The sequence below is a fragment of the Podarcis erhardii genome (genome assembly GCF_964252035.2).
Source record: "Podarcis erhardii genome assembly, chromosome: 14".
NCBI lineage: Eukaryota > Metazoa > Chordata > Lepidosauria > Squamata > Lacertidae > Podarcis > Podarcis erhardii.
The window spans coordinates 7,539,908-7,565,890 of NC_138503.1; the positions used below are offsets into that span (position 1 = coordinate 7,539,908).

At 49.2% G+C, this 25,983-nt stretch overlaps 1 protein-coding gene across 1 annotated transcript; it reads left to right on the plus strand.

Moving 5' to 3' along the window:
- Positions 1-742: 742 nt before the first annotated feature.
- ONECUT1 (one cut homeobox 1) lies at positions 743-23,822 on the plus strand. Its single transcript, XM_081839098.1, has 2 exons — positions 743-2,224; positions 22,725-23,822. Exons 1-2 carry the CDS (start codon positions 1,090-1,092, stop codon positions 23,015-23,017), a joined length of 1,428 nt encoding a protein of 475 aa, XP_081695224.1. The 5' UTR covers positions 743-1,089; the 3' UTR covers positions 23,018-23,822.
- The last annotated feature ends 2,161 nt before the right edge of the window (positions 23,823-25,983 follow it).

Sequence of the window (25,983 nt, forward strand, 5' to 3'; positions counted from 1 at the left end):
TCTGCTGCCGGTCAGTCCTTCCCACGCCTACTGACTTCTAGGGGGACCTCCTCCCAGGTAAATGTGTGGCACGGGATGGCAGCCTTTTGAAGGCGAAGGAGTGACCACGGGGGCGCCTCTGACTCCCTCTTCCCGGCTTCGTCTGCCTTCGTCCCCGCCCACTCTTGGTTCTTCGGCGCTCCTGCTCGGCCGGCAACAGCGGAGACTGCGACCCGCTCCGAACCGGCGCTCTCCAGGCGTGAAAAACCCGCGAGGGAGTCTTCCTATCCGCCGCCCGGAGCTGCGCGCAGCTTCTCTGCTGGAAGCGCGAAGTCGCCGAGGGGATGGAGCACCCAGCGGCGCCGGAGGGAGACGCCGCCTTCTCGTGGAGCTCAGGGCAAGATGAGCCACGACCCGCGGGAAGTTCGGGGACAGTCCCAAGCCTGGGGCGGGCGGGGGGAGAATAAGGGGCGGCCTCTCCGGGCGCCCTCCTCCATGGACACACCCCGACGCACATTCTTGGTCAGTGCCTGGCACTCTCAGCCTCCGACGCCAGCGCGCATCAGCCCATCTCTGGACTAGCCGGTCTTGCGCGCGCGCCAGCAGCAGGCACGTGTGAGTGTGTGGGTCCTGACGCGCGCGCAGGTGGGGGGGGGCGTAGAGAGGGAGAGAAGGGGGAGGCGCTGCGTGAGTCCCCAGCGCGCATGTCCGCTTTCTCCCAACCCCGGCAGCTGCAACCGCGGAGCCCGTCACCAAAGCCACTGAAACAGTAAGCGGGAGAGCTGGCGATGGCGAGGGAGGCGCACGGAGCCCGACTGGCGGCGCGGCTGAGGCTGTTCTAGGGAGACCGGCGGGGAGGCATCTGCCGGGGGCTCATTCCCAACACCAAAGGAAGCCCCCCCCCCAGCCGCGTCTCCCCCCTGGAATAAAACCCAAATTCTAGCCAGCAACATCCCAGGCCGGGCGAGCGAGCTAGCTTGGAGCGGCCTCGGGGGCAGGGAAGGTGCCGGCGTTGCAGGCGAGCCGGCCAAGGGAAGCGCTTCCTCGGTGCCTCGCGGGCCACACAAGCCAGATAGATGTGCGCGCCGCCCGCCCGCCCGCGCGGCCACCATGAACACCCAACTGGCGATGGAGACTCTGGGCGACCTCCACGGGGTGAGCCATGAGCCGGGCCCCGACCTGCTCCGGAGCGCCCACCCCCGCGGCGGCGGCGGCGGCGGCGGCGGCAGCCAGAGCAACCTCTTGGCTCACGGCGCTCGCCCGCTGGGCATGGCCGCCCTACTGGACGGAGGGGACTACGCGCACCACCGGAGCGGCGCGGAGCACCCTTTGGGCGGCCCTCTGCACCCCACCATCACCATGGCTTGCGAGACCCCGCCTGGCCTGAGCATGAGCAGCACCTACACCACCCTGACGCCCCTGCAGCCGCTCCCGCCCATCTCCACCGTCGCGGACAAATTCCCCCACCATCACCATCACCCCCACCACCCCCACCACCCGGCTCAGCACCCTCACCATCCTCACCAGCGGCTGTCGGGCAACGTGAGCGGGAGCTTCACCCTCATGCGGGACGAAAGGAGCCTGGCCGCCTCCATGAACAACCTGTACTCGCCCTACCACGCCAAAGACGTCCCCGGCATGGGGCAGCGCCTCTCTCCGCTCTCCGGCTCTGGCCTGGGCGGGCTGCACGGCTCCCAGCAAGGGCTCCCCCACTACGCGCACCCGGGAGCCGCCGCCGCCGAGAAGATGCTGGCCCCCAACGGCTACGAAGCGCATCACCCTGCCCTGCTGGGCAGGCACGGCGAGCAGCACCTGACGCCGACCTCGGCTCCCGGCATGGGGCCTCTCCACGGGATCCCGCACCACCCCCACGCCCACCTGAGCGCGCCGGGCCACGGGCAGATCCTGGGTGCCGGGCCCCGGGAAGCCCACCCGGGAGCGGCGGCGGCGGGAGCGGCGGCGGCCTCCGGGCAGGTCAACGGCGGCGGGAGCGGCTCTGGGCAGATGGAGGAGATCAACACCAAAGAAGTCGCCCAGAGGATCACCACCGAGCTCAAGCGCTACAGCATCCCGCAAGCCATCTTCGCCCAGCGCGTCCTCTGCCGCTCCCAGGGGACGCTCTCGGACCTGCTGAGGAACCCCAAGCCGTGGAGCAAGCTCAAGTCCGGCAGAGAGACTTTCCGCAGGATGTGGAAGTGGCTACAGGAGCCCGAATTCCAGAGGATGTCCGCGCTCAGGCTGGCAGGTGAGCGGCGGGGATGGGGTGGGAGGGAGGCAGCCAGCAGCGGGCCGACGCGAGGTGGGGGGCTGCACACGCAAGGGGCTCTCTCGGCTTTGTTCCCCTTCGGCCAGCTCGGCCAAAACGCCCCCTGCACCGTTCCAAAACAAAGGCCCACCAGCCCGAAGATTGAGGATGGAGTGGGTGGGTGGGTGGCCACTGGGCAAGAGGGGTGTGTAGTGTCGTTGCGGTGCCTTCAGGAGCGAGGGAGGGACCTCTCCGCGCGGCCTTTTTTTTCTTGTCGCTCCCTGGCCGCGAATCCGGCTGGTCTTCCGAGGCGCAGAGCTGGCCGACAGCGCTTTGTGGCGCGTCCGGATGGGGCAGGAATCGGGGCCACGTGGGAAGCCCCCCTCCTGCCGAAAGCGTTTTCCACGCGCTCTCCTCGCGTCCGGAGCCGCACGGTTGTGCCAAGGGGCTGCGGCAGACACACACACACACACACACATGTGTGGCCACTGCAAGAGGCGGCGGCCGATGGCTGCAGCTCTGGCGTTTTCACCTAAACGTCCTCGGTCCTCCTGCTGCCCTGCTCCTTCTCGCGTGGAGGCCTCCTCTTACACGCGTGCGCCGCGGAGTGTCTTCCAGTCTGTCCGGATTAATGTCCAAGGTGGTGGCTGCAGGTCCCTTTGGATCGCGTTCAGTGCACGATTCCTTGCAAACAGAGCTCGTTACTGTGTTGATTTTTGGACCTCCCGCCCGCCCCTTGCTTTTCAGCAAATACAGTAGTAGCCAACGGTTTGCCCACAAAATTTTCCAGAAGCCAAAGTCGGGAGCTTCCCTAGCTGGCTCCTCCGAAGGCGAGGAGGGTCAGGCGAAAGGCTGGCCTGGGAAGGGGTTTCTTCCGCCTCCTTGACCCCGCAGGTCTCTGTTACGCAGGAGAGGCGTTGGGCACAGCTGGCTCTCTCTCTCTGCAGGGTCTCTCGGCTGTGTGGATGGAAAGAGAAACGAGGCGAGCTATTCGGGCTGAACTCCCTGGTGAAAGGCCGGACTGGCGCGAAGGTGGAGGAGCGCGCAGGTCCCGCGCAGGTGGCGCCTGTGCGCTTCAGAGCAGCGGCGCCTGGAAGAGCCGAGGAAGTTCCTGGCTTTTGGAGGCGCTGGCTTCTCGCCCTGGGAAGACAGCTCTTGTTTCCCTCCGGGCTCGGCCTGCTGCCTGCAAGCCGGCAAAAGCTTTTAACAGCCCGCAAAACTGAGGCTGGCGAAATGACCCTTTGACTGAGGGAAGTCCAAGCCGCTGAGGAGACCCGAGCCGTCGAGGCTCGCAAGCAAGAGCAGCGCTTGCCGGGAAAAGCCGTGGAAGGATGCGGCAAAAGTTGCGCAAAGCGTGCGCATCACCCACGGCTCCGTCCTGCCTTTCACGAGTGCCCGGCTGGAGGCGCTTTGGACGGCTCTCCCGCTGCCAAGAGGCTGCTTCCGTGGGGAGGGCGGCTGGGCGGGGAGAGAAGAGATTCCCCTTCGATTATTGGGAGGGGATTTGCATAGATCGATACTGGAAGGAAACAACCCTTGATCTCGGAATCACTCGACACGCCCTTTCCTCGAGAGGGAAGTCGGTGCGCGCGCGCAAAGCAATCCTCGTGGCTGGAACTGGAAGGTTGCATGTATTTTTGTAATGCAGTTATGAAATACATTTCGTTATTTTTATTATATTTTATTATCTAATAATTATGAGTCCATCCTATACAGCCGAGGCTGTATAAGACTACGGGATTTCCTACCCCGCTTCTCCCCTGATCATTCTGCGGGGAACGGACGATGAGTGAGGAGCCTAAAGCTCCCTGCTTGGCCATTTTTGCTCCACCAGCCCCGGGTAGCTACAGGGCGGATTGTGGCAACGAGGTGGTGACATCCCCAAGACGCAGCAGAGAAGGCGCCTGCAGCGTCTGAGGCGGCTTCCCCGCGGTGCCGGCGGCCCAGAGGTCTCGGTCTTCGAAGAAGGCTTTCTCCTTCCTCCCCGGTGGCTCCTCGGGGAGGCCGGGCAGGTTCTGGACCGCCTTCCTGCGCCCCCTCGCCCCGCCACCGCTTTTCCTGGCTTCGAGCAGAGCCAAGCCAAGCAAATGCACCCACGATCGATTTTATTTTGTGCAGGTTTTAAAGGCGAGATGATCTTCCTAAGTGGCAAAAATCTGCGCCGATTGATATTGATGTATGAACATCAGTTCGAAACGTCGTAAATTACTCCAGGCAATGCAAATTAAATTTCGCCTCCGGATTATAACTCGCTCTCCGGCATTTAAGGGAAGAATTATCGGGCCGATTAAGATCCCGCAGCAGCAGCAGCAGCAACTCGCCCCTTCGCTTCCCTCATTCCCACCTCTCGGCTTTTTCCAGTGGTCCGAAACACGTGGCATCTGCCGTGATCTCTCTCTCCTCCCCGCAGTCGCCCCTCCAAGCTGCTCTCGCTCCCCTGAAGCGCCCTGCCAGGCAGCCCAGCTGGCCCAGAATGACAAGCAGGCGGCTTCTAGCGCCCATCCAGCGTCTCCCAGCTCGCCATCTCCTAGGCTTAGCTGTGGCTTAACTGCCCGGAGAAAGGCCCAGGGAGGGGGGCTCGGCTGGGCAGGTGATGAAAAATTTGGCCAAGTTGCGCTTTGCCGGAGAGAGCCTGGCAAACCGAAAGTAAGAAATGGCGGACCCCAATTGACTAGGAGGGGGGCACAACAAGAAAGGGTCCCTTGGGGGATGGGGGGGGGAAGAGCGAGCGAGCAAGAACCTCGGGGTTTCTTCTTCTTCTTCTTCTTCTTCTTCTTCTTCTTCTTCTTCTTCTTCTTCTTCTTCTTCTTCTTCTTCTTCTTCCCTGGAAAAGTTTCACTGGGCCGCGAATGGGGCGGAATCCTTGAAATAGGGATAAAGACCGAGGATCCTCTCTGCGCATTTTGCAAGCATTTAAATTCGTGTCTCCTCTTGATCTTTCCAGACAATTGCACTAAACGGGGACTATTTCTTTCGGTTGCGCTATAAAAGAAACCTGGACTGGGTGCGGAGGTGCGGCTTTGCGTTTTTGTTCCTGGCAGGGTTTCCCCGTGACGTTGAACGCGCCCCTCCCCCTCCCCCTGGCAGCTTCTTCAGAGAAAGGCGAAATCCTGCCGCTGCTTTCCGCTGGGTCTCCTCCGACTTCCACTCAAGCCAGGAATTGCAGAAGCTTCCGCAGCAAACCAAGGGTGGGTTTTTCCAGGGCCTTTGCCCTCCTCCTTCAGCTGGGTTGCAGGGCTCCCTGTCTGCTCAGTGACAGAGCATCTGCTTCGCAGGCAGAAGGTCCAAGGGTTAGTCCGGGTACCTCCAGGCAGGGCTGCCAGAAACCACTCGCTGCCCATCCTGAGCTAGGTAAATCAATAGCTTGACTAAGTGCCTAGGAGCCAGCTTCTAGGGGCCGAGGTCCCTCCCTGAAGGAGCGTTTCCACCTCCATCGTTCTGCCCGGACACATGAGGGCCTTCTGGTTCCCTCATTGCAAGAAGCAAAGTTACAGGGAACCAGGCAGAGGGCCTTCTCGGTAGTGGTGCCTGCCCTGTGGAACACCCTCCCACCAGATGTCAGAAGAAAATAACTACCAAACTTTTAGAAGACACCTGAAGGCAGCCCTGTTTAGGGAAGCTTTTAATGTTTAATAAGTTGTTATATTTTAGTGTTTTGCTGGAAGTGCCCAGAGTGGCTGGGGAAACCCAGCCAAATGGGTGGTGTATAACTAATAAGTTGTTGTTATTGATAATAATAATAATAATAATAATAATAATAATAATAATTGCCCCCCATAAATATTTGAGGGGTGGCCCCCCAGTTAATGGGCATTGACATTAAAATGGTGTGCATGCACCAGGTTATGCGATCAATTATGTGGGGCGGGGCTTACCTGGGTCCTCAATATTTTATTCAGGTTGGCACCCCTGACTCACTGCGATGATGCACCTAAGTGGCTGGCTGTCTAGGCTTTCTACTGCCCAGCTGCCAGCACAGGCTGAGTATAGGGGGCAGGTCGTTCAGGTGGAGAAGGTCCTCTTTATCATGGGTCGGCAAACTAAGGCCCAGGGGCCGGATTCGGCCCAATCACCTTCTCAATCTGGCCCACGGACGGTCCGGGAATCAGCGTGTTTTTACAGGAGTAGAATGTGCCCTTTTATTTAAAATGCATCTCTGGGTTATTTGTGGGGCATAGGAATTCGTTCTTTCTTTTCCAAAATATAGTCCGGCCCCCCACAAGGTCTGAGGGACAGTGGACTGGCCCCATGCTGAAAAGGTTTGCTGACCCCTGGTCTTCCAGTGACCCCTGGTCACTGGGAAAAGGCCCAGTGCTGGAGGAATTAAGATGAAGAGAGAAAAGATTCCTATTTTCACCTGGGAATAGGAAGGAAAAGGGATAGAGAGAGAAGAGTTGTTGCAGGAGGAGAAAGGGAATGTGAGGGGAAAGGAGAGGAGATGTGAAATAAACTGGCAATGGGTGGGGGAGTAGTAAAGGTAAAGGTAAAGGGACCCCTGACCATTAGGTCAAGTTGTGACCGACTCTGGGGTTGCGGCGCTCATCTCACTTTATTGGCCGAGGGAGCCGGCATACAGCTTCCGGTTCATGTGGCCAGCATGACTAAGGGGGGAGTAGTAGTAGTAGTAGTAATTTATTATTTATACCCCACCCATCTGAGTAGAGTATAGCTCAGGTGTGAGAGGAGAAGGAGAGGGGGGAAATCACAGTGGAGTAATAAAAACACATTGAGAGGCATGGAAGGGGGGAATGTAAAACATGGACTTTCCTACTTAGATCCTCTGGGTCAGCAAATTCTGTCTTAAATGAGAAGGCTGTGTCACCATCCCTCCACAGCCCAATGTCTGTACTTAGCTCGGGGAACACTGAACTATGGAACTCCTTGCCCAAGGAAATAACGGTGACAAGAACTTCGCCTTTCCAATGGAAATGCTAACTGACTATGTATCTCCACCTCCACCTGCTGCTATTTGGGATCTGACCTCACCTCTGCAATGCCAGCGGTCAGAGGTGGTTGCAGTCCAGCACCTTCTGGAGGGTCGCCAGTTCCCCATGCCTTGCTGTAGAACAAGCAGAGGGAGCCAACCCCTCAGCCCCTTTTCGGACAGGAGCCTTGATCTGCAAAACCGAGCGGGGTGTGCATTGGGCTAAGAGAGGATGCCAAGAGAGGGCTGGAGGTGTAAATGAGTATCAGACTTTGAAAAGCTGGCTGGTGTCACTCAATCAAGTCCATCAGTTTTGTTCAATTAATTAAACAAAATAATTTTAATTGGATTTTGAAAAAATGGGCAATTCATTGTTGCTGTTACTTAGTGGGTTGGGTAAACCACAATTCTGAATACAGTGGTACCTCTTTATGCGAATGGGATCCGTTCCAGAGCCCTGTTCACATCCAGAGCAGAATGCAACCTGCGTTTGCGTGCCTGTGCGTTGCGATTCGCTGCTTCTGTGCATGTGCGTGACGTCATTTTGAGCGTCTGTGCATGCGCGAGCGGCGAAACCTGGAAGCAACGCATTCCGTTACTTCCGGGTCGCCGCAGAGCACAACCCCAAAATGCTCAACCCAAAGCTACTTCGACCAGAGGTATGACTGTAATGTTTTATAGGTTTGGGGGCACTGGGGAGCAAAGGGCCTTTAAATTAGGATGGTTCCCAGCACCTTCCTCCCTCTTGGGCTGCTCTTCCTGGAACTGCCAAGGTAGGCGAGTACGTTCTGCTATTGGCCTAGTGTAGGATGAGAAGACCAGGATTCTGGCATAGGTTTTTTACTTTTTTAAATATACTTTGATTTACATGCTCACTGTATCTCCACATTTCTCTGTTTCCTATACTCTGTTCAAAACTGCTGAACTGGATTTCTGGGCTGTCCTGGGCTGATTGTTCCCTGACCCATTGCTTGGACCATGGGAGTCATGCTGCTGGTGGTGGTCCAAGCAGCTGGGAAAGCACAAGGGGAGGTGGGCTGGGGTTGCCAAACAGGAGACTTGGAATTCAGTTGGCTGTTTTCCTATTCCTAAGGAGGCCACCGTAAGGTAGTGGGGACTCTGAGCCCCATATGCCCTCAGTGCCCTATACATGGGTGGTGGCAAGCACAGAGAGGGCAACAGAATGGGGCGCCTGTTGCTACCAGTGGTACTGCACAGAGTTGGCGCTGGAGGAGATGGTTCTTCTCCTGCGTTTCTTGTAGGCTATGAAGAGTGAAGGGTAAAACCAACAGCCTGGGCAGGGCCTGGTAGTAAACCACCTGGCAGGATAATTGAGGTGGGTGCGGGAGCTGGCCTGCTTTACTGAAAAGCCTGCTCTGGTTTTCTAATTTCCTGCTGTAGCAGCTTCTGCTAATCCCACATAACTATGGAACATGAGAAATGAACTAGAGGAGGTGACTTCAGCAGCTTGGCCATTAATCTCAGCCCCAAAGGAAAATGCCCTTGAATCAAGAACTGGGGGTGATGTGCTGTTCTAAGTCAGTGTCATCTTCCTTAGCTATGTGAGCATTTGTGAGGATAAGGGACTGTTCTTTTATGGATTTTTAAAAAATTGAAAATTAAAGAGCGTTTAGAAACTTGTTTGGGCATGAAAGCAAGGAAGGGAGATGCTCAACACTAGCATTATCCAATGGGTCATGATAATCAAAATGCACATTTAGGGCTGGTCATTGAAATTTCTTGAGCCAATGTCCAGTTTTTCCACATCAGCACATGGAAAGCAAAGGAAACCTGCAGAACTAGTTTCTGCATTGGCTACAGAGGGGAATGAATCTGAGAGGGAATAATAATAATAATAATAATAATAATAATAATAATAATAATAATAATTTATTTATACCCCGCCCATCTGGCTGGGTTTCCCAGCCACTCTGGGCAGCTCCCAACAGAATATTAAAAATACGATAAAACATAACACATTAAAAACTTCCCTAAACAGGGAATCCTCTTTAACACTTTCTTACAGCGCTAACTTCACACAGGACCCTCAAAGCAGTTCCTCCAGTCAGCCTGTTATGCAAATGTAAAGCTTGACATTTAGGTTTCTTTCCTGCATTAATCTAGGCCGCATGTGGCACTGATGCCACCAAAAAGGCTCAAAAGGTATTTTAGGCTCCATTTCTCAGCTGAAGTTCAAACCAGTTGGATTCTGGACCCCTTCAGACAACCTACTGAACATTTGTTCTGATTTGCTTTTTTCAATTATTTGAAAATTATTCACTCTTTCTTAGAGTATAGCAATGTGGCTTACAGCATATAAACTGGAAGAAAATAAGTTTACAAGTATTTGGGAAACATAATAAAAAACATTAATAGATATTGAATGCTTTAGATAAAAAATAATATTGCGAGGGCCTGTCTAAATAGGGCAGTTTTCAGCATTTTGCTGGCCCAGAGCTTACGTGGAGGTTAGGCCATCATTGGGATCCCAATTTGTCCATAGGGTGCCGACACACATTCCTGCTAGGCACTAATTCACCTCATGCTTTTCAATGCCTTTTTCCATGCTTTCCCAAACTACAAAAAGGTCCGGGGCTTTTTTAAAATGTGGATTTGTCACTCTTGGCTGACGGAGCCCTTTTTGTTGTTGTTTAGTCGTTTAGTCGTGTCCGACTCTTCGTGACCCCATGGACCAGAGCACTCCAGGCACTCCTGTCTTCCACTGCCTCCCGCAGTTTGGTCAGACTCATGCTGGTAGCTTCGACAACACTGTCCAACCATCTCGTCCTCTGTCGTCCCCTTCTCCTTGTGCCCTCCATCTTTCCCAACATCAGGGTCTTTCCCAGGGAGTCTTCTCTTCTCATGAGGTGGCCAAAGTATTGGAGCCTCAGCTTCACGATCTGTCCTTCCAGTGAGCACTCAGGGCTGATTTCCTTCAGAATAGATAGGTTGGCTCTTCTTGCAGTCCATGGGACTCTCAAGAATCTCCTCCAGCACCATAATTCAAAAGCATCAATTCTTTGGAGATCAGCCTTCTTTTTCAGCCTCAGCTTCACGATCTGTCCTTCCAGTGAGCACTCAGGGCTGATTTCCTTAAGAATGGAGAGGTTTGATCTTCTTGCAGTCCATGGGACTCTCAAGAATCTCCTCCAGCACCATAATTCGAAAGCATCAATTCTTTGGAGATCAGCCTTCTTTTTCAGCCTCAGCTTCACGATCTGTCCTTCCAGTGAGCACTCTGGGCTGATTTCCTTCAGAATGGATACGTTCTTTTGCACTTGTTGTTCTATGGTGTGGGTGTCATTAGAGGGAAATGCAGGTTTCTGGTGAAATCCCAATTGCCTCCTGTGGGTTCTCCTCTCCAACTTGATGTTTTGTAGCATCTCTAAGCCAGCACACATTTTTGCTACAGCACACTGCAGCCTTCTATCTGCCAAATTTTTATCTTGAACCATTTCTTTGGGCTTCTGCCCTCATTTGGAAAGTTCAGAAAATCTTTCAGCGCCCTTTAATACCTCCTCAATGAGCAAGTTGCAAGAAGAGGTCAAACGAGGACCCAGGTTCCCCTTCAGCCACTTTGGGGTTCACACCTAGGCTCTGACAATGTTCTAAGGCAGCCTTTGGGGAAAGAGAGAGAGATGGGCGTCACCAGCCTGTTCCATCGCTGGCCTATGGAGAAGGCTTGTGCTGACATTTGTATTTTAGTAACAAGTTAGGAAATGAATGCCACTGCAGCTTGAAATATTCCCAGCCTTGGACAGGTGATTAAAGCAATACGTTAAAGGCAACAATCAATCACCGCTCTCGAAAATGATAGCAGAATTCACTTTTGCTGCCAAGAGCCGGTCTTGTGCTGCTTCCAGGAGGAAGGGGTGCTGGGAATGGGGGGGGGGGGCTTCCTGCCTTGCCCCACTCCGTGCCGTGGTGATGCATGGAGGAGATGCCAAGACTGCATTCGGCCTGCTGGGACTCTTTGTACCTCCTCTGACTTGCACGGTGCCTCTGCTTCCAGGGTCTCTCAGCCAGCGCCCATTCCCTGGTCTTCTTCAACTGGACTGGCCAAGAATCTGCTGCAATATAAAGGGGCTGGTCCGCTGCACCCTCAGGTGAATTGTGAGGGGGCTTAGGAAGAGTGGGATACATTCTCTCTCCTCTCTGTCATTTCCACATGCTCTCCTGCAAATACACTCTCTCCCCCAAAGTCACTTTTTCCTGGCAGATTATCTGGCATCAGCCCAGCAAGAATAATAATAATAAAAGCTGCAATCAAAGCTTGGGGACACTGGATGGAATCACTGATCATCAGACATGTACCATAAATACGTTTTATGACCTAGGATGAAACTGTAATGTGGTGCAGTGGATCCTGTTATTATTGCATAATTAATTTGATCGTCTGCGCCCGTCAATGATTTCAGTCAGGTGCAACATTGCCTTCTGGTTTAAGCTCTGTAGCAGAATGTCTGCAGGAGACTGCTGCCCTTATGCAGTGCAGGGATTTTATTGTACAGTGGTACCTCAGGTTACAGACGTTTCAGGTTACAGACGCTTCAGGTTACATACGCTTCAGGTTACATACGTTTCAGGTTACAGACTCCGCTAACCCAGAAATAGTACCTCAGGTTAAGAACTTTGCTTCAGGATGAGAACAGAAATCGTGCTCCGGCAGCGCGGCAGCAGCAGGAGGCCCCATTAGCTAAAGTGGTGCTTCAGGTTAAGAACAGTTTCAGGTTAAGAATGGACCTCCGGAACGAATTAAGTACTTAACCTGAGGTACCACTGTATGAAGAGTGGGTACTCACAAGTTACTAGCCTCCCCACCAGCACCACATACTTACTTCAGCCCTTTGGGGCACGTTAAGAAATAAGGAAAGGGAAATGGCACTCCAAATACTTATTCACCTGAGTGCCTGGCTGTGGGCACCTATTGGCAGAACAGAAAGAGGGACTGGATCTCTTCCATGCCTTCAGATTTTGATGGACCCGTGAGGCTTTTTAACCCCGGCATCAGTTTGTTTCCAACTTTCTACTTTTAACGAATGCTCTTCCCCTTTGTCTTATCCAGTGAGGGTGAGGGGGATACATGCCACTTTGTGTGGGATTCTGGAGCATCTTGTAGGGCACATAGCCAGCTCATCTCACAGAGCCCCAGTTACCCTCATGGATGACCTTTACTGGGAGAGGCAGATGGGGAGTGAAGCCATGTCACTGTTGCTTGACCTCTCAGTGGTGTTGAATACCACTGATCATGGTGGTACCCTGATTCTGTGGGGTGGCTGTCCAACGTGCCATCCTTCTGTGATTCTGCTTTTACTTATGGATGCAGTTTCAGAGAGTGGCATTGGGTGGCTGCTGTGAGCAGGATTCCTGCATACCAGGGATGGCCCTCAGGGTCCCATCCAACTCTACAATTCTATCATTCTAGGACAACTGAGCTGTGGGATGTTGCAGAGTATCTTCTGGTCCCCAATGCTCAGCCCCAAGTTGTTTAGAGTTCAGTATTCTAACTGCAGAACCTTAAACTTGGCATAGCAAACTGACAACCGTTGTTCTAGCTAATGCACCAGGTATTACCATTCTTGGGTTAAGTGTCAGGGACTGGGCAGAGGAGGAATGGTGGAGCCCGCCTCCCCAGCCTGTGTCGGAGCTTGCATACGACCGAGCTGAAATGGCTCTCCTCCACGTCGTACTTCAGAATCCATCGAGGCTCTGCTCCGACGGTGATTAACGACCTAAGCCTTTAGGCACACTCCCATTACGCAAAGTATCCAAACAGCAGCAGAAGGAGCCGAAAATATGTGCTACATCGCTACGTTTATTTCTAACTATGCAGGACAGAAAGAACATGCATCTGCTCTCTGTGAGAGTCAGTGAACAACTGGAAGAAACAGGAAACCAGTAACATCAACGTCTGCCTCCCGTCTCCCGTGAGACTTCCAACAGTCTGGAATGTAAACAGAGTCTTGTGACTCCAAAAACTGCACATAACAGAAATCTAACAGCCTGACCCTTCCAGAGAAGAAGAAGACAGTTCAGAATTACAACAGGGGTTTTGAGGGAGGTCACTTCTCAGAGGAAGATGAGGGGAAAGGTTGAGAAATATGGGAGAGGAGGAGGAATAAGCACCAGAAGGGGGACAGCTGATGGGACACAGTGTCTTTAGAAAGCATTCCAGACCCCTCCCTCCTTCCCAGAACCTGGCAAGCATTGAAAGTAGGAGAGCAGAGAGCTCAGAGACAGAGGGTGCATCTCAGCACCCGTAATGATGACACATGAAGGGAGAGAGGGAGGGGGTGGAGACTCACTCAGGGCAATGCCATTATTCCAAGAGGCTGCATTTCCATGCCTCTCTCTGTGAATATTGAATAAAAAGCAGTTGGTAAGAACTTTTCCTTGTCTTATCCATACATGGCGACCTGCCGTGGAAGTTGGATCCATTGCCGCCTGACATTAAGACAGCTTGACTAGAGTGATTCAGGCACTAGTACAATACACTCTGTGTGGGGCTGCCCATAAGGTCATGAGGCCATCACTGAAGCTGCTGGAGCTTCTACAAGAGTGGGGTCTTTAGCACAGAGGCACCCACTATATGGGGGACACCCCCCCCCCCGCTGATATTAGACATGTGCTGATGATTTTCAGTTTGCAACGTTTGTTAAAGACCTTTTTGGTTTGTGGGGAGAGGAGGATGGGTATTTTATCCAACGCTTCCTCCTCTCATCATCCACTCCTTAGAAAACCACATGCAGAAAACCTTTGATGCTTTAATGGCAACTGCGCTGATGCCAGAAGGGACTCTGCAGTTGCTTTTTGGCAGCGTCCTTGTGGCTGATTGATTTATATCCTCCTCTCCTCGGGCTCATTTATTCTTTGTTAATGTTTGTCTACAAGTGAGGTTGGACGGTTGTTGCCCAGTAGTGGGAACAAGTCACCGGGGCCCTAATTCAGAACTTAGATAAGCACCAGTGGCAAATAAAACCCAAACCGCCAAATTCTGAGTGGTGGTGAAAAGAGATGGTTCTGCTCCCACCAGGTTGCAAAAGGAGCCCCAAAGAGGCTCCTCGGTTGCATGTGACTCCCCAAAAGACCACTTTGGAAACTGCTGCCAGGCGCGTTGCTTGCAGCCAAATGCCATGTGTCTCACCGTTTCTTACTTTGTTGGGGAAATGAGGGGGCTCACCTTCATTCCAGGCAACGATCCAAAATGTTCCTTCTCCACCTTGCATTTGCCAGAGTCTGGGATGCCCATATGGCTGTGCTTGACCTCTGAAAACCTGTTGCTGGGAATGGCAAGTGGGGAAGAGGACTGTGGGGGGAGGTACAGGGAGGGGGAGGTTATTGTTATTGTTATTATTATGTATTTTGTGTTTTTACCTTGTATTTTTATGCTGTGAACCACCTTGAGATCTATTGGTGAGGGGCAGTATACAGATTTAATAAGTAAAAAATAAATAATATAAAAATGGACGATACCAAGAAAGATGGGCCAATGGTCTGACTCAGTACAGTGATACCTCGGGTTACAGACACTTCAGGTTACCCAGAAATAGTACCTTGGGTTAAGAACATTGCTTCAGGATGAGAACAGAAATCATGAGGCGGCGGCACAGCAGCGGCACAGCGGCAGCGGGAGGCCCCATTAGCTAAAGTGGTGCTTCAGGTTAAGAACAGTTTCAGGTTAAGAACGGACCTCCAGAATGAGTTAAGTTCTTAACCCGAGGTACCACTGTATAAGGTGCTTCCTATGTTCCTCTGGCTGGCTACTGGGAGAACAGGGTGAGGGATTATGATGGGCTGCCTTCAGCCCAGTGGCAGAGCATGTCTCCAGGTCACCCAGGGGTGTGTGCGTCCTTGCTTGCTTCTCCAGGCCCTCACCATGTTTTATTCTGCAAAGAGAGAGGCTGTTTCAGACCAGAAGCAGCACTGATCTACACCTGGTCAAATATTGTAAGAGACACGCAGGTGGATAGAGGAAACAGGGGAGAGACTTGGTCCCCAAAATGGAAAGAAAACAGGTGATTGGCCATTGTGGGAGGAAGCAGGAATTCTGGGAAGAAAATGATCTCTACTGCCACCATCCATGGTTTCTTCAAAGGTGTTCCAGAATACCTAGCAATACTCAGCAACGGTTCAGGTGCAACATCTCTAACCTTGAATCTGCACCACATGACTAAGTTTTCATTTCATCAAGCTTGAAATCATGTCAACTCAAAATATTTGAGCCTTTGTTGTTGTTGTTGAAAAGAGGAACTTTTATCTGGGATTTATGCTCCTCCCTCAGTGCATCAGTAACCATTTAGAGTTATTGGAGGTCAGTCATTCATCTTGGTTCAACTGAAAGAGGCAGATTGTAGTGACATTGTCAGTAATTCTACTTCCTCCTACCTGGTAGAGTATGCCAGCTAGTTCCATTACCTTTTGGCAGAAGTTTCGATTCCGTTAAATTGGTTGCCTAATTTCTGTTTGCCACATTGCCGGTATTTCAGAACAGAGCTTAGAGAAGGCAACTTTGCCAGCAGCTATTTAGAGGAAATGGTTCATTTAGCACATGGGTAGGCAAACTAAGGCCCGGGGGCCGGATCCAGCCCAATCACCTTCTAAATCTGGCTCGCCAGGAATCAGCATGTTTTTACATGAGTGGAATGTGTCCTTTTATTTAAAATGCATCTCTGGGTTATTTGTGGGGCATAGGAATTTGTTCATTTCCCCCCAAAAAATATAGTCCAGCCCCCAAGGTCCGAGGGATGGTGGACTGGCCCCCTGCTGAAAAAGTTTGCTGACCCCTGGTTTAGCATTTCCTACTTCTGGCACTAAGTTGGCCTCATTCTGCACACTTCACTAGAGAAAAAGTGGCACATGCCATTAATCTTTACATCTGTTTCTATGTATATGGCCTTTTAAACTGTGGGTTTTTTATTGTTTAGTTTGTTATTATGTTATGTATTTTTGTGTTTTTGTACTGTAAACCACCCTGTGATGCTCAGATGAATGGCGGTATGATGATGATGATGATATGCAGAGGGCTGCTAGAATATTGCTGTTCTGACACCTCCAACATCTACTGAAATGGGAATAGATGAGTCACATTGAGCAGATGCCTCACTTTCCCTCTTTTGTTTGGCTGTGCTCCTCCTTTTATACAGAGAGCGTGTTCCATCTAGTGGACAACAGTAGCTAGCACAGGAAGCCAGAGCATCTCATGCAAAACTGTTTATTCTCTATGCACTTGAGATGTTGCAACCAAAATTTTGCATGCTGGTTCCTGACATCAAGGACCATGTTTTTGTCTATGTCTGGATAAAATCAAACACCATTTCAAATCAAGAAGGTAGACTGAATCTTTCAAAAGTACACTGATTCTGACCACTGATTTCAAAGCTGCACTGACTTTTTTGGGTTTCTTATAATTCCCAAGCAATGCTGGATAGGAGCTGCTAGTGCTGTCATACACTTGGTTTATTGACCACCTTGACTGCTTTGTGCAAACAGGTGAGAGAAATACGGATGTATTTTGGCTCAAAATTTGACCTAGGTAAAGGTAAAAGTACCCCTGCCCGTACGGGCCAGTCTTGCCAGACTCTAGGGTTGTGCGCTCATCTCACTCTATAGGCCGGGAGCCAGCGCTGTCCGCAGACACTTCTGGGTCACGTGGCCAGCGTGACAAGCTGCATCTGGCGAGCCAGCGCAGCACACGGAATGCTGTTTACCTTCCCACTGGTAAGCGGTCCCTATTTATCTACTTGCACCCGGGGGTGCTTTCAAACTGCTAGGTTGGCAGGCGCTGGGACCGAACGACAGGAGCGCACCTCATCGCGGGGATTCGAACCGCCAACCATATGATCAGCAAGTCCTAGGCGCTGAGGTTTTACCCACAGCGCCACCCGCGTGCGTCCCTATAAAAATTTTTTTTACCTAAAACACCCTAAATGAAGGTGAAAAGATAGCTGTAGATTTGCAATTGTAGATGGATGTCATTATCCCAATGTGTGGCTCATGCCTTGCTGTCTATAACTGGCTGTGCTCTATTTCCCAAACCACTGTTTTGTCTCTTGCTTCCATGGGGAGGGGAGCGGTACTTTAAAAAAAACAACAACCCTCTAAGCATCCTAAAGTCTGCTCTGCCTCCATGGCCGGTGGTGGTCATGCCCTTGTGCTCTTCTCCTGTTTGCTGGCTTCCCACTGTGCCAATAGGATGCTGGACTCAATGGGCCCCTGGCCTGATCCAGCAAGCTCTTCTTACTTTCTTATTCCCCATAGACGTATGAAGCTGTTCCTCCATTCATGCAAGGGCCTGAAGGGCCTTTTCAGTGATGGCTCTGACCTGGTGGAATGCTCTGTCCCATGAGACTAGGGCCCTTCAGGATTTAACCTCCTTTCACCAGGCCTGTAAGATAGAGCTATTCCACCTGGCCTTTAATTTGAATTCAGCCTGATCTTTTATTTCCCTTCCCTCCCCCTCCCCTTTTATGAAGATTACCCACTCTGAGACCCCACAGCTAATTCTCCCCTGGCCTCCTCGCTGGCCCAAGTAGGACCAATTCAGCCAGCTAGCCCTGGTGATTATCTAATGTTTATTTCCCCTAAATTGATTTCTGAAATTTGAATTTTATTGTTATTGCTGCTTTTACAATTAAGTGTTTTAAATTTGTTGTTAGCCACCCTGAGCCTGGTTTTTGAACCAGGAAGGGCGGGGTACAAATAAAAAAATTATTATTATTATTATTATTATTATTATTATTATTATTATTATGCAAGCTGCTCGGTTCCTATATGGAGCTGCATCGAGCCATAATCAAAAATGCAGGAAGAGCAAAAACTCTTTACTCGTTCCTCACAGTGTTTTTAAACAGAACAAACTTTGCATGTCTAGAACCTGTACTTATGATAAGGAATCCTCTGGCCTCCAAGGAAGACTTGTCCACTGCTGTTTTGGCAGGGACAGCGACAACACACTCCTTGGAGACTGGATCCTTGGCAGCCTTCTCCCCAAATGCCATCTCCAGAGCAGCGCTGCTGGTCTCCTTCCACCCCTGGGAGGTGGGGTGCCCTCTGGAGGACTCCAGGTTTCTGTACCCACCCCTGAAACGGCCTTTTATTCACACTTCAACCGTTGCGTAAGGTTGATTTGACTCCCTCGCTTGCTCCTGAAGTAGATCTTCACACCCTTCTTGTCCCTGATGTAGGTCTCCATTCACTCCTTCTTCCCTGGAAGTGGGGTGACATTTTGTGTTTTTGCCTCAGGAGCCAAAATGTTTTGGGCTGGGCCAGGGTTTGTGGGGGCAGAGCCTGCCAGTACAACCAGATGGAGCTGAATGCTCCTACTCTACTTAAATATGCTTCATCAATGAGAACAAGGCCACCACCTAGTGACCACCAAAGGGAACAAAATTATCGGAGCAGCTGGCTAAGCATGTTTATCATATTTATGCTGTTTAAAAATCATTCCTGGCCCCAGAAATCCTATGGAGACGGGGTGGAGTGGGGAGGGGAGGGGAGGGGAGGGGGAGTCTACACTTCATACAGGTAAAGGGACCTCTGACCATTAGGTCCAGTCATGGCTGACTCTGGCACTCATCTCGCTTTATTGGCCGAGGGAGCCGGTGTACAATTTCCGTGTCATGTGGCCAGCATGACCAAGCTGCTTCTGGCGAACCACAGCAGCGCACGGAAACGCCGTTTACCTTCCCACCAGAGCGGTACCTATTTATCTACTTGCACTTTGACATGCTTTCGAACTGCTAGGTTGGCAGGAGCTGGGACCGAGCAACGGGAGCTCACCCCATCATGGGAATTCGAACTGCCAACCTTCTGATCAGCAAGTCCTAGGCTCTGTGGTTTAACCCACAGCGCCACCCGCGTCCCTACACTTCATGACCACTTCCTAATCCTGCCAAGGCTGCACCAGTTCAGGGCAGAGGGTGGGGTGCTTCCCCCCTTTTGTAGTTCACTCAAATGGGAGAGCAAACAGCCATACTAGCTCCTGGAGGCTGGTGTGGTTTTTCTTCCCAGTCTGGTAGATCTCTGAGGAATAGCAGGGAGAGCTTTAGCTGTTGTGGATCTAAGGCCTCCCGGATCTGCCCTCTGCACAGCAGGCCCCAACTACTCAGCCACAACATCAGAAAACAACTCCTTTTTTAAAAAAAAATAATAATAATTTTTATTAAAGTTTTCCAATTTAAAACAAATTAAATCCAATTTAAAATCTTTTTCCAATAACCAGGACTTCCCCTCCCCTCCCCCTCTTGTCTTCCAGTTTAACAAATCAATTCAACAAATTCTTATCCCCAAATTACACTTATCGTCAATAACCCAATTTTTCGAAAATTCCCATCCCCTAAGATCGACCTAATTCCCTTCCACGAGTTCCCCCCCTTCAAGAATAATACAGATAAAAATAAACAAGATAAAAAATAGTTTTGCACCCTTTGGATTCCAGATTTCCCTCCCCCCTTTCCCGGTTGCGTTCCCAATATCCCTCGACATCTGATATCTTCCTGGGGTTCCCACATCTCTCTAAACCCAGACCTCTCTAGTCCTTTACCAGTCATTTTTAAATTCGAGTGTCCAATCATAGAAGGAGTCTATCTCAAAAAGGGGCCCATTTCTTCTATCCAGATTTTTATATCCAGGAGCAAAAACTCCAATTTTATTTCTGTAAGCTTGTCAAATCTGAATGTCCCAAATGTTCCCACTTCCAGTTCTGTCCAGATCTTGTTATTTCATTATTCTTATTAATCACACTCCTCCTTTTTATTTTTTGCTTTTTCCCTGCTCTTCTGCCGAAATGTTCTATTTCCAAAAGTTTCTAGTTTCTCTGCAGAGGCTTGTTATTCAGGAGCAAAACATTGCGTCATGTCCCTTTCATTTACATCCATTGTTTTCTGTAGTGTGTAGACCTCTGTAGACAAAATAATGTTCCATTTCTGCAGTTTCCCAGGAGATAAAAAGTTCTGTTCAACTGTTCAAATTTCCAGTCAAAAACACTTGCAATATCCCTCAGCTCCTCTAGATGGATTTCAGTAACTGAGTTCCCTTCCAGATCACATCCACCAATCCAAGTAGCTTGTTGATCCTTATTTGAAACATTTTATATCCAATTTATAACCAATGTAACCGGCAAAGTCCTCATAACAAAGTCTCTGTTTTGTTCTTCCATTTTGACAGCTCTTTGACAGCTGTCAAAACCTCCGTTTCTCTTCCCCAGGCATTTTCACCGGTCGCTCCCGGGGTTCCGGGGGGGGGTTACTTTTTAGTTCAAATTCCACTTTTCTCCTCCAGCTCAATCTTATATTTTTCCCTCGCGAAGTCACTAATTCATCAAGATAAGGTCACTCTCGATCTTAGTTGTTAAGTCCTTTGTTTTGGCTCTTCTACAATGGGGGGGGGGATGACTTCCTTTTTATACCCCCCCGCTCGCTCCGGATTTTAAAAATTTATCCCTCTTTTTAATCCATATTCCAATTACTCACAGGTTGCTCTTTTGGATCCAAATTTTCAATGGAAGAAGCCAGCGCTCTCCACCGAATGGCATGCGGCTTCGCTCGGCAGGGGAAGCGGCGGACTCAAAGCACCACCCCCCCCCAGGCGCCCGCTCTCCAGCCTTTAAAAAGGCTCTTTCGCGGGCCGGGGGGGGCTCAAAGGTGCCAGCCGAGTCACCATGTCCATGGGGCTCCGTGCCCATGGTTTTTGCGGGTCCCCGTGTCGCCGGCGCGGTAGAACCCAGCCCCTGCCGAGCCGGCTCCCTCCGGAGCACGGAGGGAGCCCGCCATTCGGCGATGGCGCCAACCCGGAAGTCCCCCAGAAAACAACTCCTGAGGCTTTTATCTTCCACCAGCCTTAAGGCTGGGCCATAGATACCAGGAGCACAGGAGCTTGTGCCTCCTCCCTTACAATCAAGTTATATATAAATTTAATGGGTTGGGGAAAACAAATCTGATCCTAAAATATCAAGAACTATTGCAAATGTCAGCAGTTACCACATTGCCGACATTCACTGTGGGAGACAGGGATTGAGAAATGTAAACCTCCTATCCCAGAGGTTTAAAGAAATAAAGAAAGTAAACGGGCTGTGAAGCCTTTTGAGCAGAGTAAAGCCGTTATACATTTTGCAGTTTACTAAAGTTTAGGATTAAGGCAATTACAGTAGTACCTCGGGTTACAGACGCTTCAGGTTACATATGCTTCAGGTTACAGACTCCGCTATCCCAGAAATAGTACCTCGGGTTAAGAACTTTGCTTCAGGATGAGAATAGAAATCGCGTGGCAGCAGCAGGAGGCCCCATTAGCTAAAGTGGTGCTTCAGGTTAAGAACAGTTTCAGGTTAAGAACGGACCTCCGGAACGAATTAAGTACGTAACCAGAGGTACCACTTACACCATTTTATCCCTTTTATTTGTGGTCTGTTGACCTCCCCTTCTTCACCTCCGTTGCAGAGAATGAACCACATTTTTTAGTAACAAAAAAGATTTACAGTGGTACCTCTAGTTATGAACTTAATACGTTCCAGAGGTCCATTCTTAACCTGAAGCTATTCTTAACTAGAGGCGTGCTTTCGCTTATGGGGCTCTTGCTGTCGCTGCGCCGCCGGCACACAATTTCCGTTCTCATCCTGGGGCAAAGTTCTCAACTCGAGGTAACTCTTCCAGGTTAGCGGAGTTTGTAACCTGAACCGTTTGTAACCTGAGGCGTTTGTAACTCAAGGTACCACTGTACTTACATTTCAGTGCAGACAGCAAATGCAATACAGGTAAGAAGTATCATAGATTATCTCTTTGTTACAGAATTCCTGCCCAGAGCAGGTAGGGGAAGTGACCACATAGAGAGTCCTCTCTAGGAAGTTCAAGAATTCTCTGTGTACTGGCCCTGTGCCTGTCTAGCAAAACATGCATTTATGATTTGGCTGCAAACCCCACACTTTGCACAGAAGTCAAGCCATAGTGTTGTGTTCTTTTTCATTTCTTTTTTTTTTTTAGATATTTATTGAAATTTTACAAAACGGAAACATAAGTAAAACAGACATACAACAAAAACAGATATATCAAAAAAGAAAAAGAAAAGAAAAAAAAATAAAAAACATTTAAAAGAAACAAAAAATAAATCCAATTTTTTAACTTCATAGTTCTATAACCCTCTTTCTTGACTTCCTCACATCTCCCTTTTTTGTGTTCCCCTTTACACAATCAGGTTCAGCAAATTCTGACCCTCTTTCAAACCTCGTTTATAATTATATGTTCCAACCTATTATGTCTCCAGTTTTTCTTCTCTTTCCACATCATTTTTTACCTAATCTTTATAACTTAGTCCCTTATACCACTTAATATACGTTTGACATAACATTACTCTGGTCTTTTCCCCCTTTCTTTTCCACACTTTTTTGCATACTCCTTTTGACTATGTCACTAATGCCATATTGTCTTTATATCCAACATCTTTTTAACATTCAAACATTTTACAATATTTGTGCAAATAGTCTTTAAACTTCTTCCAGTCCTCTTCCACCGACTCTTCTCCCAGGTCTCGGATTCTGCCAGTCATTTCTGCCATCTCCATGTAGTCTTGTGTTCTTTTTCATTTCAGCTTGCAAACGGAAAGAGCAAGAGCATGGGAAGGACAAAAGTAACACCCCCAAGAAGCCCAGGTTGGTCTTTACGGACGTCCAGCGCCGGACTCTACATGCAATATTCAAGGAAAACAAGCGCCCCTCCAAAGATTTGCAAATCACCATTTCACAGCAGTTGGGTCTGGAGCTCAGCACAGTCAGTAACTTTTTCATGAACGCGCGACGGAGGAGCCTGGATAAGTGGCAAGAGGAGGGCGGCTCCAGTTCAGGCAACTCATCTTCCTCATCAAGCACTTGTACCAAAGCGTAAAGAATTGACCACAAACTAATCTTCGGTGGAAAAGCTTTAAAAATAACTGAACAGGACTTCAAGAAAGCAGGTTTATACTTCAACTCTTTTTAAAAAATGTTATTTATAAGCCCCAAAGAAACCAAAGACTTAACTTCACCTGATGATGACTTGGCTAGAAGAAACACACTTTAGTGGGATGATGGCTTGCAAAATGAAGAGACTGGGAAAAGAGGGAAAGCTGCCGGCTTTACACCTTTACACCATGATCTCTTCCGCCCTATGTGGCCGGTTAGTGATCTGGAGGGCAGCCATTGCTTCTTACCAGTGACGAGGATGCTCTCGGATATGGCTCTTTGTTTCTATGGTAACACCATGGAGGTGAAAGATGTACATAGGATTCCGGGTGCCCACCAGCAGCGAGGAACATAGCCAGAGCTGGTCTCAGAAAGTACAACCATAACAGCATTGAGTCACATGAGTTCGTTTTAAAAAGTAGTGTGATTTTGCTCTTTTAATTGTTTGAACTTTTCCAGTTCAGTACCTGGATACAAGTTCAGATAAGGCAAAGAAATCTGAATGCTTCCTTAACCAATTGCATTCTCTTTGTTTGTTAAGGGATGTGTCCATTTTTAAAAAAACAAAGAAACAAACAAACCAAAACAACCCCACAATTTCATTGTAAAAATATCAGGTAGGTACCAAAGAACACATTTCTAATTATATTGCAGGTATTTTGTTGCAATGCTTTTAATACACCAAAGCTATTTTTACACAAAATTCTATGTAGAGATGTAAGGGTAAACACCTCATTGTTGTCAGGCATCCAGCTTTAAGCAAGACAAACCGTTGTTCCAACTGTGGCAATTTCCTCTCCACTCAAGTGGTACAAGATAGTAGTGTAGAGCCGATATGATGGTAAACTACACTTTGTGGAGGACCCTGCATTTGTTGATGTGAAAACCCAGGGCTCCAGTAGGAATACTTGATAGTCTCCCCAAGTCAGAAAAGAGGCGTATACTACAGAAATTCAGGTTGCCCATGTGTGTCAAACTACCTTTTTTATTACTAGAAATTCTAGGCAAACAGCTGCTATATCTCTAGACAGTGTGCATTTTATTTACATATATATTTATGCTCGTAAAATTTAAATTATAATTGTTTAAAATACAGGCAACAACTTTTCCGCTAAAGTGAGCCACAAGGCAACTGAGAGTTGTTGGGGTTCCCACTACCTCAGGGTAGAATCCTAGTCCATGATCTTAAACCAATGGAAGGAAGTTATTTTGAAGTCCGTGCAGATATTTTTTAAGAAGATATGGTTAAAACTAGGGAGGAATTTTAATGATATTGAAAGTAAATGAAGAAACCTCTGTTGCTTCCCTTAGGAAGCAGGCCTCACAATGTGTTCTTTTAGGATGGCAGGGGCAGAGGCAGTTTGGAGTGCCACCAGTTGTATGAAAGCTTAAACCAAATTTAACTTAAACCCACTTGACCTATTGCTCAAGATAAGCAACCCAATGTCAACAGCACCATGACATTTCCCTAGTGTTGCAGGGATGACAGGATGGCATTGCAGTAAGCTCAGGATTTCATCACCGGCTGAAGTGCAGAATCTTCTGGGCTATGAATCAGATGGTGTATTTGTACTGAAGCCCACATAAGCTTGTCATTTGGGAATTATATCTCATAGAGACCAAGAGCAAACCTCTTTTAGGCACCGCGAACAACTGAATCTGGCCCATTCCTCTGTTGGTGCTTACTAGGCTGTTCCCTGGGTGCAGGGTTTTGTTTTTGTTTTTGTTTTTGCACATCCTTTATTTATTTATTTATTTATTTATTTATTTATTTATTTATTTGAGAGAGTTCTATACAGATAAGATTTAACAGGCACATTGTTTTGTGAATGAAAAGTTTTGAATGCATAGTTGCAAGTAATTGTTCGCCCATCTAATGAAAACTTCCATTTTACATGTAATGGAAGCAGCAGTGTTTACATTTGGTGACTTGGCTTGTCTTTCGCTTATTTATTTATTTATCTAATTTGTATACGCCGCCGCCCCCCCCCTTGTCCGTAGATCTCAGGGCAGTCGACAGCATAAGAAATACAAGATAAAAACACAAAATGCATAGGACAATAGATATATAAATGTGCACATATATCTCTTAGATCCTGGGATATTGATATGAAAAACTTTGGTTTAGTAAATCAGGGTTGGAGTTAGAGGATCAAGTTACAAAAATTGTCAAGTTAAATCCATTTCCCCCCAGCCCCAGCCCCCCCCCAAGGTAAACTCCTATGAAAGGAGTGTGATGAGGCCTACAGAGTGCAATGCAACAGGGCCAGACTTTGACCATACAGGTCATACCTTGGGTTAAATGTGCTTCAGGTTGAGCTTTTTCAGGTTACGTTCCGCGGCGACCTGGAAGTAATGGAGTGTGTTACTTCCGGGTTTCGGCGCTCTCGCATGCGCAGACGTTAAAAATGACGTCCCACACATGCGCGGAAGCGACAAAACGCGACGCGCGCACGCGCAGACACGGGTTGCATTCGCTTCAGGATGCGAATGGGGCTCCAGAACGGATCCCGTTCGCATCCAGAGGTACCACTGTAAAATAAGCTTGGGGTGACTCTACAGAGACCAAGGAACCCATAAATATTTTGGAAACTCTTGACTGTGGGAAACTGAACCAAATTCTCCACTGTAAACCTTTTCTCCCTAAAGAGGCTACTTACTGGCAGCACTTAGTATAACTTATTTTGAATACAGGGCTTACACTTTGTTCCAGAGCATCAGGGTTGCTCATTGAGTATCTGAAAGAAGCAGATTTTGAGTTTCAGCTTAATCGGAAGAAGTTGCGATTCTGCATTGCAGGGAGTTGTCCCTTCCAACTCTACAATTCTGTGATTCTGTGAGTGTTGAGACCTGTGGTCAGGTCTTTAAGAATGCAGTCCCATGTACTCTGACCAGTCATACTGATCAGAT